The sequence below is a fragment of the Lutra lutra genome, chromosome 11 (assembly GCF_902655055.1).
Source record: "Lutra lutra chromosome 11, mLutLut1.2, whole genome shotgun sequence".
NCBI lineage: Eukaryota > Metazoa > Chordata > Mammalia > Carnivora > Mustelidae > Lutra > Lutra lutra.
In genome coordinates, this window is record NC_062288.1 from 85,917,956 (window position 1) to 85,934,660 (window position 16,705).

General features: G+C 45.2%; 1 protein-coding gene across 4 annotated transcripts; it reads left to right on the forward strand.

Moving 5' to 3' along the window:
* The first annotated feature begins 4,072 nt into the window (after nt 1–4,072).
* On the forward strand, nt 4,073–12,896 carry SMKR1 (small lysine rich protein 1). 4 transcript variants are annotated; one of them, XM_047695975.1, is made up of 3 exons: nt 4,073–4,229; nt 4,596–4,644; nt 12,398–12,896. In XM_047695975.1, the coding sequence occupies exons 2-3, from the start codon at nt 4,642–4,644 to the stop codon at nt 12,593–12,595; spliced, it is 201 nt and encodes a 66-aa protein (XP_047551931.1). In that variant the 5' UTR covers nt 4,073–4,229; nt 4,596–4,641; the 3' UTR covers nt 12,596–12,896. The 4 variants fall into 4 exon arrangements, 3 of the variants coding, with proteins under 3 accessions (XP_047551931.1, XP_047551930.1, XP_047551929.1); XM_047695974.1 differs by lacking the exon at nt 4,073–4,229 and adding an exon at nt 4,265–4,372; XM_047695973.1 differs by lacking the exon at nt 4,073–4,229 and adding an exon at nt 4,266–4,518.
* The last annotated feature ends 3,809 nt before the right edge of the window (nt 12,897–16,705 follow it).

Genomic DNA, 16,705 nt, shown 5'->3' on the forward strand with positions numbered 1-16,705 from the left:
AAGTAATTTTTCAGAGCACACAATGAAAAATGTAACTTCCTACCTTAGATCCCTATCTCATTCCCCAGAAGTAATCAATGTAAATATTTTTTCTATTTTTTTATCCTTTCAGAAAATTCCCATGATAACACCCATCTCTTCCCCACCAATATATATTTTTTTAAAAGATTTGACACAGAGAGAGAGACAGCAAGAAGGAAAACACAAGCAGGGGGTGAAAGAAAGGGAGAAGCAGGCTTCCTGCCGAGCAGAGAGCCTGATGTGGGGCTCGAACCCAGGACCCCGGGATCATGACCTGAGCTGAAGGCCGATGCTTAACGACTAAGCCACCCAATCGCCCCCAATATTTTTTTTCATACATGGGAGCACAACATATTCTGTCCTATTCTTATTTTTATCATATTTATCCCAGAAACCTATTTTTCCATATTAATATTTTCTTGAATAACTATAACTTTAATATATTTAATAATTAAATCATTTTCCCTAACACTGCTTTAAAGTATGTTTCAGTTAAGAAGAAAAGGTATAGGTGGAAAGAATAGTGTGTACACCCACACATGCATGTGTGTGTGCTGATGGGGATGAGGTCAAGGGAGATTTATTCAGTTCTCATAGCAATAGGCCAAAGCAATTTGAAATATAATTTCCTACCAGCAGCTCTGGACATTCAGACTCCCAGATCCTGTAAATGTAATGAGATTGTGCCTGAGTGGGCTATGGGGAGGTTTTTAGGCTGTTTGCTCCTTTACTAATTAGCCAGATTTAAATTTCAAAAAGCAAGAACTTTAAATTTTTACTTTTGCATATTTTATGGAAAATAACCAAAGTCTTTCTAAGGAACCACAAGAGTACAAAAGTCACCCCATCTCTGCTCAAACACCTTTGGTGACAGTGACTTCCTTACTAAATATGACAATACCATCTGTCCCTTTCCCTCCAAATGGAAACATTAGTTTGAACATTCTGTAACTTTTTGTTCAAATGCTTAATGGAGCTGGCAGGACAAAGATTCTCCATGTGGATGCCTGTGAAAATATGTCTTCACGGTAAAATGTAAGATAGTTTACCCAGAAAGGCCATGCAGCATAATGGCTCAGATTGAGGGTGCTTAACCCAACTTGGTGAGCTACTCTATGCAGGCTCTGTATCTATTGGCTTTGTGAAGAAGGACATGTTCTTTCCCCTCTCTCTGCCTCAGATTCCCCATCTGTAAAGCAGGGATAATACTTTACTTACCTTCTAGGATTGTAAGGATTAAATGAATCAATGTGCATATAGTGTTTAGAATAATGCTTGCTAAATGTGAGCATTGAATCATTGTTGATTACTGTTATTCCCCACTCATTCTCTGCCCCCCACCTCCATCAAAGAATACCCCACCAAGAATAATTAATAGCATTTTAATTCTCTAGACAAGTAAACTACAGCCCCGGGGCCAAATCTGGCCCACCCACAGGTTTTACACATACAAACCATGAGCTAAGTAAGAATGGTTTTTATATTCTTAAATAGTTGGGGGAAAAAATCCATGGAAGAAAAATATTTTATGACACATGAAAATTCTATGAAATTCACATTTCAGTTTCTATGATAGTTTTATTGGGACACAGCCATGTTCACTGGTTTACATGTTGTCTATAAATGCTTTCATTCTACATCAGCAGAGTAGTTGCAAAAGAACACATAAGGCCTGTAAAGCCTAAAATAGTTACTAAGTTTGCCGACCCCTGCTCTAAATAATTTTGTCTCCTGTCCATTCCAGCTGGTCTTTATTGTTCCCCAAAGTTCTCACACTGGGACCCTAGGGGCTGGACAGAGGAAATTACCTACAAAGAACAATTTATTTTTTCTGTAACTTCCTCTACAATATTAGAGCTATAAAGGATGGAGTACAGTGCTATACTATTGAACTTAATGAGATATATATATAAAAAAAAAAAAGGAACAGAGGGAGGGAGTAGAAAGGAGGAAATCGGAATTTTTAAATGCAACTTCTAAGAAAGATAATGATAGAATATTCTAAGTTTGGATGTTCTAAGAATGCATGCTTCAATTCTGGCAATGTTATTTTTTTTAAAGAACAGCACAGTTTGTATTACTATTTATAAAGGAGACATAAGGATGTATATTCATAAACAGATAAAATTAAGTAGTACTATTCTTTTCTTTTTCAAGTTTTTTCAAGTAATCTCTACATGCAACGTAGGGCTCAAACTCAATGACCCCAAGATCAAGAATACATGCTCTTCTGACTGAGCCAGCCAGGCTCCCCACCAGTGTAAATTCTTTTTTTTTTTTTTCCCCCCCACCAGTGTAAATTCTAATGTGAATTTGAATAGTTATTTAAATTTAACTCAGCTTCCAGTTTACACAGGAAGATTTGTTCAGTTCTTATAGAATAAACAGATCTTAACTCCTAAATATTAAATGATTCTTAAGTGGACTGTTATTTAAGATGCATGCATTGTCAATGACTTTTTTTTTTATTCTAACAGCAACCTGTGCTGTGTTATATAACAAAGTCTGTCTTTTCAGACCCACCTCAGCAGCCCTCCTCCCCTTCCTGCAGGTCAGTGTGAAGCCTTCTCCAGTGCAAAGGCTGAAGATCCACTTAGATCAATGGAAAATAGTGACGCCATTGAAGTTGTTCCAATTGTCACTAGACCAACTTATGTTCTGCCTGTCTACTGACAAAGCAGCTATCTTGTGCTTTATAGCTTTTTCTTTTTCAGGTTTATTGGGGTATAACTGACAAAACTGTAATGTATTTAAACTGTACATGTGATTATTTGGCACACGTATACATTGTAAAAGGATTACCACAATTAACACATTCATCACCTCACTTTTATGTATGAGTGCCGCCTCCTGATGGTGTGGGAGAAGAATGAGGCACAAACAAGTCAGCTGCAAGAGAATGGGAGCTGGGGGTGTGGGGGTGTTGACAGTAGAAAAGACTGTTACTTATTCCCTCTGACCTTGAGCAAACTGGAGAACATAATGGGAACTACCACACTAGTTGTAGGGAAGTAATGATGCCATGATGGGTGCAAAGTGCTCAGTAAGGTGCTTGACATCAGTACTCCTTCAGTGTTAACTCCTATCTGCAATATGAAATGAACGTCTAGTTTAGAATGATGAAAATGTCAAGGGGGAGGATCCATAAAGGTATTTACAAGGAATACTCGGGCCTGGACTCTTCATTGTAGAGAGGAGTTAGGGATGACAGAGGGCCAAGAGACTGGGAGAACAGTGTTGCCACTGACAACCAACTGAGCCACTAACAGAGGGAGAGATGCCCTAAGTCCAGAGAATAGTGCAACCTGAAGGCTGGAGCTCAGCTGGAGGCCATTCTTTCTGCTGGGGGCTATGTCCTCCCGAGAGGTAGTCACTGACATTATCAGATGAGCCATCAGTGAAGAGACACTGAGGCACAACAGCAGAGAGCTAAGGACTGGACTTTGAGATCAGCCAACACTTGAAGTGCAGCAGGAGGCAGACATAAGATGACTAAGTGATGTTGGGATAAACAAGGGGCATAATGCACATATCAGAAGCAAGTGAGGAGACTTAGAGGAGGAGGAGGGGAAGGGGAGAGCAACATTAACTTAGGCTCAGACATCAAGGAGGAGGAAGAAGGGGCCAGGCTTGCTAGAATGAAGGGGGTACTTCTACTAAATCATGGCCATTAATCCGTTAGCGTCTCTTACACTGCTGCGGCATACAAAAATGAGTCTAAAAAAGGCTGCACACTGTGGAGAACACAAGTAAACATCTATTGGGTTGGACTCACAAGGTCGGAAGCAGAACCACCCCTATTGTGTAGCCTTACTTAGAGCCAAAGAACCTTTTTTCAGGCCTTTTCTCTCTTGGGGCCTGTACCAGGGTCTATATGAACACTTCCCCCTATTTTTCTCACTTCATCCCTCAAACGCTGCATGTCATTTTCAAAAAAAAGGTTCTGGAATCTTCGATGACTTCTTCAAGGTCAGCCAGTGAGTGGGGGGGTTCCTAGGCGGAACCCGCCTACTCCAAAGCCAAGTACCACACCCGCCCGAGCTCCGCCCGGTCCAGGCTCCCAGCGCGAGGCTAGGCTTCTGGGCACTCGCGGCCGTCGCGCGAGGTGAGGTGACCCAGCTAGCGCGGTGACGCCTGCAGGGGACTGCGGACGGACTGCCCCGCCCGACCCAACCGCTGGGCGCCCGGCCCCGGTGTCCTAGCAACAGGTAAACACCGCGCGGCCCCGCCCCTCGCGGCGCGCGCAGCCCGGCGTTTGTGCGCGCGGCCCCGCCGGCGCCCCCGAGCCCCGCGCCCCCCCAGACTCCGAGGCGTGCTGGCCTTGAGTCACGCGGCTCGCGGCCTCGGTTCGGTGGGTGCCCAGGCTCCGCGCGGCGGCGGCTGGGTGGCTGGCTGCCCCCTAACCCCGCCGGGCTCCCCTGAGCGTCTGGGGCTCCCGCGAAGCGCGGCGAAGTCACGGGCCTGCGACGGTTCGCGGGCCAGTGCGGAGGCAGCCGGGTAGGCGGCAGGGATGGTCGCGGGGGCGCCGCCCCCAGGCGATGCGGAGAACTGGGCTCTCTCTCTCTCTGTTTCAGGATTGGGAACCCATGCCACACTCACCTGCTCAACTGAGGAATTACCATGGTAATACATGGCTTATTTAAGTATAAGAAGTTCCGAGGTTTGCGCTGAATTAGTTTAATACCGTTCTGCCGCGTCGAGGCACGCTTTACCAAGATTTGTTACCCACACGCCGCGAGATGGGCACCTCCGTCTCCTGTCGTTGTGGGGGGTGTCCAACCTAGTGATCTGACACACGGTAGCGGGGGAGAGGGGTTGCCCAGGTGGTCTGCGCGCGCCAGGGGGGACAGAATCAGGCTGAGCCCTCTTTTTGTGAGTTGGTTTGTTTTCGTTCCTTGGTTCTGTTGAGCCACCTTCATAACCATGTGTGTGGGAAATAAGGAGAGGCAGGTACCGGGGCGTGAAACCCCAGAGTGCCAGCACGGGTCAATAGCGACTGTCCCAGGCACTTACCTTCTGCTGCCGCTATCCTGGGTCCTGTGCAGGATTCTCCTCTACGGATTAGAGGAAGAAAATGAGTGCTGTTGCGACCCAGATTGCGGGTTCTAACGAGTGATTCTCTCTTCGAACACTAGCTTAAAGAAAGGCTTTGGAGGATATCTTTTGTGCAGGGTATTCTTGAATTTTATGCCCAGGAAGGCTTGCAACTTCCTTAAACTTCCATCTCACCTCGTTGGCTCACAGAGCTCCATCTTAAGCTAAACCACTCCCAACTTCCCACTGAATCTCTCCACCAGAGAACATCTCCCAACTCCAGATCCTTTAATCACTACCTTCTCTGCACTTTCCAATGGCATGTTCATTCTCCTGGCCTGGAACTCATAAGCACTACTGTTCCTCAGCCTTCATCCAGTCCCTTCGAAGTGCTACCTACCCTCACTGCCACCAACGGGTCAAGTCCTGCCCTCCTTACCATCTGCCTGGACTCTGGCCCTATTCCACTACCTCTGTCCAGGGGCTCTCCATCTCTTTTGTCCTCCTCCTCCCCCAGTTTGATGGTTTCAGAATGGCTATGACCTTGTAACCCCCACCCCAGGACCTTGGGAATTTCCAGTTTGCTCAACTAGTACCGCTGGGAGCCCAGGGTCACGGGGCCTTAGCCTCTTGAGGTTTATTTACCATATTAACTTCTCTACTTTAAACAAAATGAAACAAAGACACATCCCACACTAGGCCCACCTTCTTCTTGAAGCCTCCTGCACCCACCCCATCTCAAGCTATTGATCTACTTTTTTGCAAGATGGGCCCAGCTCAGAAGTACCCCCTGCTGCCATATTGCTCCCCAAGCCCCCATGACCTTCTACACCTCGCTTCCAGAGCTTCAGCTGTTTCACCTTGGAGAACCTCACTCCTCATCCCCATTTGTCTCTAGTATAGAAATGTGTTTGGGGGGGCGCCTGGGTGGCTCAGTGGGTTAAGCCTCTGCCTTCGGAGGGTCATGATCCCAGGGTCCTGGGATCAAGCCCCGCATCGGGCTCTCTGCTCAGCAGGGAGCCTCCTTCCTCCTCTCTCTCTGCCTGCATCTCTGCCTACTTGTGATCTCTGTCTGTCAAATAAATAAGTAAAATCTTAAAAAAAAAAAGAAAAGAAAAGAAATGTGTTTGGGGTGGGACACCTGGGTGGCTCAGTGGATTAAGCATCTGCCTTTGGCTCAGGTCATGGTCTCAGAGTCCTGGGATCAAGCCCCACATCGGGCTGTCTGCTTAGTGGGAAGACTGCTTCCTTCTCTCTCTCTGCCTGCCTCTCTGCCTACTTATGATCTCTCTGTCAAATAAATAAATCTTAAAAGAAAAAGAAAGAAAGAAATGTGTTTGGTAAATCTGTGTTCCTCCTACTTCATATAAAAGCACTAGATATATGTCTCTTGATTTAAATTGTGGCATTCCCCGGGTTACTGTGCATGGTTGGTATTGTCGTTGGTATTGTCAGCCCAGGGAACTGAAGCAAAACAGCTTAATAAAGCCATTTAAGCTAATGGATTCCCACTGACCCTTGGGTAAAAGTTAAACATCTTAGCTTCCAAGACCTGCAGGCCAGAGCTGCACACGGTCTACTTTCCCAGCCTAAACTCCTCTCACTCTGTGCCCCCGCCATGGTCACTTGGTGTGGCCTCAGCCACAGTGATCTTTTTTGAGAAGTCCCTTCAATTCGGCATGTTCCCTCCAGCCTCAGAGCCTTTGCACAAGCTGTTTGTCTGGGAATTCCCTGCCCCTCAGCCCATAGGAACCCTTCCTTCCTATACCGAACTAGGTCACTCCCTGTCCAATCTGTGTCATTATAATGCCAGGTATCCTGGGCTCTCACTCACAGTAGAGTGAGTAAATCTGTGTGTAATTCCTCCCTCACTGGACTGTAAACCTCATGAAGACAGGAGTCTGGAACTGCAGGTCCTGGTGCTCAGTAGATAATCTGTTAAATATTTATCAAATGAATGAAGGAGGCATCTTAAAATTCAGAAAAGCAGATATCTACCTTTGGTTTCTAAATCAAACCAATTTGAATTGCATCTGAGTTGCAATGTATTCACCCAGCAAATATCTTTTCTTACTTACAAACGTGCCAGACGTTGGTCTAGGCCCTCGGAATTCAGTGCTGAGCTCACAGACAAACTTCTGGCTAGGAAACAAACAATAAACACACGGACAAAATAGCACGATTAAATAGTGGAGTGTGCTTGGGGTCAGAAGCTGGAAGGTGACAGGGCTGAGGGGGTGTTGGGAAACCATCCGTACCCCCCAACCTCCACTGCTTGCCTGGAACAGTCCCAATTTATGTTTGTTGAAGTGTCTTGATTTGGACAATAAGTTATGTGGTCACCCCAGTAATAGAATGTAGACGCAGTATCTGTGAGGGTTTTCCAACTTGAGCAGAGCCCCCACACAAAGAGAAGTAACCAGTGATTTCCCTGTGGAGGTCTGGGGGAAGAGGGGGGAGCAAGGAGCCACTGAGCGGGTTCGGGAACTAGAAGAGAGGACAGTGTGGCAGGAGCCAGTGGTCTTCATTAAGGAGTTAGGAGATTTTCAAGTTGGAAGCCATGTGTTCTGGGACCGGAAACAGCCAAGTTGTGTTGAACCGACCCAACCGGCTGAGAAACTGAAAGTTTTCACTCACAAAAATTTCTTTTTTTTTTTAATCCAACAAGAAGCCATAACTTTATTAATGATAGAAACAGTACAAAGTTCAAACCAAGCTGCAGTTATTCTTTTGAAACACCAAAAAAAAGTCCTCATTTTCAGATGGTTACATTGTTAATTCCATAATAGCATTTACAATATCATTACTGTTGTTCTTCAGGGCTCGGACTGCCTTTGCTCTTGACACATTTGCTTCACTCACAAGAATGTCTTAACAGATTTATTGAGGTATAAGTGATGTACAATAAATTGGACATATTTGAATGTACTATTTGATAAGCGTGGCATCTGGATGCTCCCATTAAGCCATCACGGCAATCAAGGTGACAAACACGTTGATCACCCCCAGGAAGTCTCCTTGTGCTCCTCTGGTCTCAGTCTTTTTCTCTTGCTTCTCTGTGTATCACTCCCCTCTAAACCTCCCATCAGGGGCAGCCGCTGATCTGCCCTGCTTGTGTGGATTAGTTTGTAATGTGTAGGAATTTTTATATATGGAATTATACAGCGTGTATGGGGTTTTTTTGGTCTGGCTTCTTTCACTTGTATTATTATTATTTAAGATTTTATTTTTTTAAGTAACCTCAACACCCAGAGTGGGGCTCGAACCCAAAACCCAAGAATCCCACACTCCACTGACTGAGCCAGCCAGGCATGTTGTAGCTGTAGCATGCATCAGCAGTCATCTTTATTGCTGAATGGTATTCCAGTGTATGGTTATACCACGGTCTGTTTATTTGTTCACTCACTGATGGACTTTTGGGCTGTTTCCAGTTTTTGGCTAGCACAAACTTACTATGAACATCGCCTGTACAAGTCTTAGAACAGATATACACTTTAATTGGCTGGATTACATGGTAGGTATGTTTTGTTGTTGTTGTTGTTGTTGTTTTTTAAAGATTTTATTTATTTATTTGACAGACAGAGATCACAAGTAGCCAGAGAGGCAGGCAGAGAGAGAGAGGGGGAAGCAGGCTCCCTGCTGAGCAGAGAGCCCCATGCGGGGCTCTATCCCAGGACCCTGAGATCATGACCTGAGCCGAAGGCAGAGGCTTAACCCACTGAGCCACCCAGGCGCCCTGGTAGGTATGTTTTTAACCTTTTAAAGAAACTGTCAAACCGTTTTCCAGAGTGGCTCTTTCGTTTTAGATTCCCACCAGCAGTGTATAAGTGTAAGAGTACCAACACTTGGTAGGTTCAGTCTCCCGTAGCCTGAGCCATTCTAGTGAGTGGGTGCTGGTATCTCATTGTGGTTTTAATTGGATTTCCCTAAGGACTTGATGTTGCGTATCTTTTGTATCTTTTCATGTGCCTGTTGGCCGTTTGTGTATCTTCTCTGGGAAAGTATTCATTCAAATCTTCGATCATGTTTTATTGTTTTCTGTTTTATTACCATGTCTTGAGAGTCCTTTATCCATTCTGGATATAAGGGCTTTATCAGATATATGATTTACAAATATTTTCTCCCAGTCTGCTTTTCATTTTCTTAACAATACCTTTGGAAGAGCACAAGTTTTTCATTTTGTTGATGAATGTATCAATTTGTTCTTTTATGGAGCGTGTTTTGGTGTCAGATCCAAGAACTCTTTGTCTAACCTAAGGTCATAAAGGTTTTCTCCTATATTTTCTTCTAGGACTTTTAAACTTTTTGGTTTTGGATTGAGTTTCATCTTTTTGTAAATGGATATGCATTGTTCCAGCCCCGTTTTCTGAAAAAAAATTATTATTGCTGGATTGTTGAGCATGATGGTCAAGAAAGAGTTCTTGAGACATTTTAGGTGCAACTTAGTAAGTTTATCTAAGTAGCACGGGGACAGGACCCATGGGCAGAAATTGCTGCAGATTTGTTGTACAAAGCTGGTGGTTCTATGCTTAGTGCTCAGGAGGGAGGCACGATGTGTGGGGAGTATTAGATCATAAATGTTTTCTTTGAATTTCTACTCATAAGACCACTTTCACAAGATTTCTCTGGCACTTATCATTCAGCTCAATATGAACTGTCAGTGAGAGTTACGGGCAGTCATGAGACCCTTCAAGGATGCAGCAACCAGTGTGTATTTGATCCTTTTCAGAACCATGCAGGCTACAGGTCAGCCTTCTGGGCTGAAGAACATTTTTCTGCTATCCCTCATCAATCATCCTTGCTCTATGGAATTACTTTTGCACTTTTGTTGAAAAGCAGTTGTTCGTCTATGTGTGGACCTATTTTTGGACTCTTTATTCTGTTCCATTGATCTATTTGTCTGTCTTGACACCAATACCATACTGTCCGGATACTGTAGCTGTATGATAATTCTTTTTTTAAAAGATTTTATTTATTTATTTGAGAGAGAGAGAGCATGAGCGGGGCTCATGAGGGAGGGCCAGAGCGAGAAACAGACTCCCTGCTGAGCAGGGAGGCCAATGCAGTACTCCATCCTGGGACTCCAGGATCATGACCTGGGTTGAAGGTAGTCGCTTAGCCAACTGAGCCACCCAGGTGCCCCCCAATAATTCTTGAAATAAGGTAGCATTCGTCCTTTAACTTTGCTCTTTTCCTTTTCCTTTTTTTTTTTTTTAAGATTTTATTTATTTATTTGACAGAGAGAGAGACAGTGAGAGAGGGAACACAAGCAGGGGGAGTGGGAGAGGGAGAAGCAGGCTCTCCGCTGAGCAGGGAGCCCGACATAGGGCTCAATCCCAGGACCCTGGGATCATTACCTGAGCCGAAAGCAGCAGCTTAACTAACTAAGCCACCCAGGTGCCCAACTTTGCTCTTTTTCAAAGTCCTTCGCATTTCCCTATGAATTTTAGAGTCGGTTTGCTATTTTCTACAAAAAGATGAGAACTTGGAATAAAAATATTGAACATTTGTGTGAATTTTAGTTAGCAAACTATTTTAGAGATTAAAACACTTTTGGGGGAGCAATTATTCCAGATAAGTTGTATGGTTGACATTCAAAAAATTATAAAATCATAAATAAAGCCAAGACCCTCAAATCTTAAGAGCTAATGATAGTGTACGTCCTAATACCCTGAGGGGATCTTTTTTCAGGAGGTATGGTTATCAGATGGGTTTTCATATTGTTGTGGGGTTTTTTTGTTTTTTGTTTTTTTTTGGATTTCCACATGAAAGCCAGGCCACTGTCGCAAGATACTTCTCATCTTCATTCCTGGGTTTTGTATCTAGGAGTGTATTCCATTTCACTTAATAAAAATGTATTTTAGTGTTTTTAACACATTGACTATATTTCTCTTTGATTAGCCTGGGACATTTTTAAAGTGAGATGCTATCAACATGGCATCTAGTTTATATAAATATTTGGCCTTTGCAGGTGTTCATGATAACTTACACATTCTTCTCCTTTCCCTTGCCTAGAAGAAACCTTTCTTAATAATACACGTCCATCTGTTACTTTACGGGTGGGTCATAGGACATAGAGAAGTCAACTCAGCTTTGCACAGCTCTAGCAGAACTTCAGATAGTTTATTCCCATGTTAGGACGGTACCCATTCCTTTTCCCAGAAGGCACTGGCCTGGCAGCATGGTGATGGCCAGAGCCAGGGTGATAACGGACGCTGGCGGATGCTGGCTTGCACGGTGACCTTGTGGAGCCTCCACTCTTCCATTTTTATTTTTTTTTATTTTTTTTAAAGATTTTATTTATTTATTTGACAGAGAGCGATCACAAGCAGGCAGAGAGGCAGGTAGAGAGAGAGGAGGAAGCAGGCTCCCTGCTGAGCAGAGAGCCCGATGCGGGGCTCCATCCCAGGACCCTGAGATCATGACCTGAGCCGAAGGCAGCGGCTTAACCCACTGAGCCACCCAGGTGCCCCTACTCTTCCATTTTTAAACAGGCATAATGCCTCTCTCCCTCAAAACACAGCTTGGAGGATTAGTGGTGATAGAGTGATGGGGACAATCACTTATTGTTTCCTTCAGGTCTGACACTATACTAAGTGCCTTGTATTTGTCTCAACCCTCATGACTGCTTACTGAGATAGTGACTGCAACATATCAAAGGCCAAAATATGTCGGCATCTGATTATCTAATGTTTTTTTTTTTTTTTTTTTTGCTTTCTTGGGCTGTTTATTTTTATTTATTTATTTTTTGCTTTCTGATTATCTAATGTTTTTAATTAAATTTTTATTATAAAAGTTTCCATACACACACAGAAATAGAGTAGTATAATGAATCCCTATGTATCCATTTCTCAGACTCTGAAACTGTCAGGATTTTGCCACATTTGCGTCATCTGTCTTTTGGGGGGAAGGAGGGGAGCTGCAGTATTTTAAAGCAAATCTGAGACCTTCTTGCAGATTTTAGTGTGCATCTCTGAGATGTGTAAACATTTTCTTCCGTGACCCAATGCCATTATTACATCTAACAGAATTAATAATTCCTTGGTATTGCCAAATGTCCCCGATTGCCTAAAAATGTCTTTTTGCAGTTTGTTCAAATCAATGCAAACAACATCCACACGACCATTAGATTAGGTTGGGTCTCTTTTAATCTGGGTGCTTAATACACTTTCATTGAATTAGATCGCATGTGACTTCTCTCACGCCATGCAAAAATTTTTTGCTATTGTTAGTTTTTTCTCCTCAGGAGTCACTTTTCTTATGTTCAATAGGAAATGCTTGAGATTATTTCAGGGTTATTAAAATAACTGACTTATGCCGTGTATGTATTTGTCTTTGAAAGCCAGGTAAAGGGAAACGAGGAAAAAGCCGAAGCAAGTCTCGCGGGAAGAAACAGAAGAAACCGGAAGTGGACATCCTTAGCCCAGCCGCCATGCTGAACCTCTACTACATCGCCCACAACGTTGCCGACTGCCTGCAGCTGCGAGGCTTCCGCTGGCCAGGTGCTCCCAAATCAAAGAAAGGGAAAAACAAGACTTAATAGCATTTCACAGGGAGCAGAACTTGGGGACAAGAAATTAGGGTAACACAACTACTGCAAGCAAAATAGACTTTACTGAAGACAATTTGAGATGCAAGCTAAGTGTGCTTTTCTGTGGTAGTCAGTGATAAAGAAATGCATTTTACTTCCCAGCTAAATTCAGCTAGAGTTAGCCAGTTTGCTTTTTCAGAAGTCAAGAGGGAAAAAAGTCTGAGTAATTCCTACCGAGCATGGTGGAATTGAAAGGACTTTAAAAATTATTATAATTCTAGGTCAGAATAAACTTTGTTCTCAAAAGGCAGTTCTAGCCTGCAGGTATTTTATTTTGCCTAAACGTGTTTGTTATGTAGAAAAGGCATGCCTGGGGTACCTGGGTAGCTCAGTTGGTTGAGTGCTGGACTCTCCATTTTGGCTCAAGCCTTGATCTCAGGGTGGTGAGTTCAAGCCCCTGCCCTGGGCTTCATGGGCTCCATGCTAGGCGTGGAGCCTACTTTGGGGGGGGGGGGGAGAAAAAAAAAAAGACATGGCAAAAAGCACGGGATTTGCTTCTGAACCTTCTCTTGGGCACTATTTGCTTTCCCCATCTCTTTCAGGAAAAATAATGACTACTTTGTTTCTAGAATTTTCTTCTCAGCAGTCTGACTCTTGGCTGATTTTAATGAGCCAGGGACGCCAGTGGACGCGAGCTTCAGTCCTGCTGTGACCTGGGTAGGGCGTATAAACAGATGACTCAAAGGAGCTGACAGGGGACCATGTCCCGTTACCGGGAAAGGGAGCAAATCGGCATACATCTCTCCCCTCTTTCCATTTCACTAGACTCTCCTCCACACTTTTCCTCCATGCTTACATCTTCCTTCCACCTTCGGCAGGCTTCCTTTTAAACGTGGCTGAGCCTGAGTTACGGACCTGGTGCTAGAAACTTGCTGTGGGCATTCTGCTGCTCTCCATGATCTCCCCAGTCTGTGGGAGACACGTAAGAGATGAAACTGCATTTCTTTCTCTTCAGTCCAAAAGGCCTAAAAGCCCCAAATGTGAAACTTGGAAGCAAAGACATTTTGAAGTATAAACACCATCTCTGAATCACTTAGCATACAGAACACCTTTCCTGCTCTCTGTTCCTGGCATGCCGCACCACGTTCCCAGCAGGGACACCTGCACCGTGGTCTCCATTCACAGCTGGGAGCCCGAAGCTGGTTTCTCTAACGCAGCACCTGTCTGGGAATGATCAGCTTGCCTGAATTACTTCTAATGATGCCTCGGCTTGCTTTGTGAGGACCTCAGAGGCTCGTGGAGCACGCTAAGAAAGGCTGCAAATTAAGACTTGGGATCTCATAAGCATCAGAGGAGAAAAGGCAATCACGTGAATCCTTGTACTGGAGAAGTGGGGCGCTCGCACCGCACGTGAGTTTGTTGGAAATGACATTCCTGCAGCTGTCCCATCTGTGCGGAGACCCTGACTAGTTGCCAGAGGGGCCCTGGCTCGCTCAGGTAAAGGTTGGTGCTGCTCTTAACCTGGAGGGGGGCCCTCTTGGTTCTCTGTGGACAGGCTTTGGGAAGGGAACACCCCTCCACACTGCTAGACACTGCTGGGACCAATGCAAGTGGTTTCTGTTTGGGAACACACTAACTCCAGTTCAGCCCTTCTCAAACTTGAGCGTGCTGCATGGTGGCTGGGGCGGGTTGGGGGGGGCCGAGGTCAAAGGGCAGGAGGGTGGAGGTGGGGAAGTGGTCTTCCTGCTCACAGCCCCCGCCCCGGCCAGGTGCAGATGCTGGAGGACGCCTGGGGAGGAGCTCCGCTCTAGTTACTGTGGCCTAACCAGGTGCCACAATGCTTGTTGAGTCTTTCAGCTCAACAAGGTAGGAGGTCTCATGCCCTTCTCAGCCGTGCTTGGTTCCAGAGCTGGTATCTGAGCCCTGATGCTTACTGGAACGCTGAGGGGTGGGATTTGCAGAGCTGTTTCTGATCTTGTCCCCAGCATGGATGATGTCATCCAGGGGAGACATGCCAGGCGGCAGACATTTAAATAAAGGCTAAGGAGATCATCTGGAAGTGGATTTCTTCTCCCGAGTTTGTTAAATGATGAGCAGAAAGGCAAGTCAGCACTGGAATAGAGGAAGCACTAATCTGATCAGCTGGGGCACAGTTGATACCTGGCAAAGGAGGCTGATGCATGGGTCCCATCATGACGGAGGGCAGTCTGTTTCCCCTTCGATGGAGTGTTTGCTGTGTTATCATGAAAGAGACACTGCAGACCAAAAATCCACAAAGAACATTACTGGGAAGTTGAGGAAAAAATGAATGTAGGCTTTAAAATAATACCGTATTGATGTGGATTTCTTGGCCATGATAATCTTATTGTGGTTATATGCCAGAACGATCTTCTCAGGAGCTAAAGTGTTTAGGGGGAGGGGTAGTGATGTATGCAACTTACTTTGAAATGTTTCAGGAAAAAAGTGTGCGTGCGTGTGTGTGTGTGTGTATAAAATACCTATTTTAACATGTTGCCACATTTGTACTCTATATGTATGTAAAATACACATATATGCATATATAATATCTATACTTGTATAATGTGCTAGAGAGCCACAGATTAACATTTTGCCGCATTTGCTCACTATGATTACATGTGTATAGGAAATATATGTGTGTTTACATATGGTACACGTATATATACACTGTGTTTGCACGTGCAAATATGACAAAAGTTTCCTGAATCTAGGTCAATGGTTCTCCCCAGGGGGCTATTTTACCTCCTAAAGGACATTTGGTGATGTTGGAGATATTTTCGGTTGCCCCAGTCGAGGGCATGCCCCCAGCATCTGTTGGTAGAGGTCAGGGAAAGCTGCTGAAGACCTCACAGTGCTCTGGACAGGCTTCCGCAACAGCAGATTTTCCAGCCCCAAACGTTATGGCATCAAGGTTGAGAACCCCGGTCTACATAAAGGGTCTGTGTGTTCACTGTACTTTCTTTCAACCTTTCTATAGGATTGAGATTTAAAAAAAAAAAAAAATAACAAAAGTGGTATTTGAGGAAAAAAAAGGTGAGAGAGAAAATATGTGTGACAGAAAGGTGAGGAAGTGAAGGAAAAACATAAGCAAATTCTTTCCAGGATCTCGTCTATAAGGGGATGAATCACAGCAAGGGGAGAAGAAAGCACTCCTGTCAACCACGCTAACCCTAACCACCCCCCCATCCCATGAAGAATTATCCTGGGTGATCATGTTTAGTAATACCTGACCAATAGTAACACTACTCCCTAAGGCACAGGTGGTTGGACCAGCAGGAGGCTCCTGACCCCTGAAAACTCATCCACTGGCTGCTACAAGGGAGCCTGGTCTATTCCAAGACCAGTGGGTCCATCCGAGTCTCCGTCCTATAAAGACCCAGAGGACCAGGCACGTAGGAAGCTGACACTTGAAGGAAGCATAGAAAGAGACCACGAAAGAGCTGGAGCCTCAGGGGTCCCCAACAAGCTGAAGTTGCAGAAAAGCAGAAACCTGTGGTCAGCAGAACTTGGGCGGCAGAGAACAGGTGCAGAGCCCAGAGGGAGGACACGGCTGTGGCCTGGACCACTTCTCCCCTTCTCCCCTTCCCCCGCTCCTCAGCCTCGGCGGCTGCACCAGATGTGAACAACTGGCTGTAAACCACAAGCGAGGTGAAGGGGACCTCTTCCCTGGGAGACCTGGGAATTTGGGACTAGGGCTCAGACGGATCGGCTGGCCAGGAGTGTAGGTTTAGACGTATTCCAGGCAAGCTCATGGTTGGAACAAGGGGCTGGTCAGTTGTAGAAATAAGAAAGCTGCGCCGAGTCAGGAGCCATGGGGACAATCTCCTTTCATGGGACAGAAGGAAGAGGAGGGAGGGACTGTCCAAGATAGAGGAGGAAGGCGAGAAGGGTAAGGAAATCTGGAGAAAAGGGGGGTCTGCGGGACCACATGCTGCACAGATGTCGGGGAGGGTGAGAGAATGGGAACAGGGATCATGGTCTGTTGGATGAGGCTCCTGCGTCGGTCTTCTCTATAAAATAGGGGAAGAACATGAACACGGAAGCTTTGGCTGTGGTTGCACAAACCCAAACCTCCTGTCAGAATCCAGGTCTGCCCCTGGC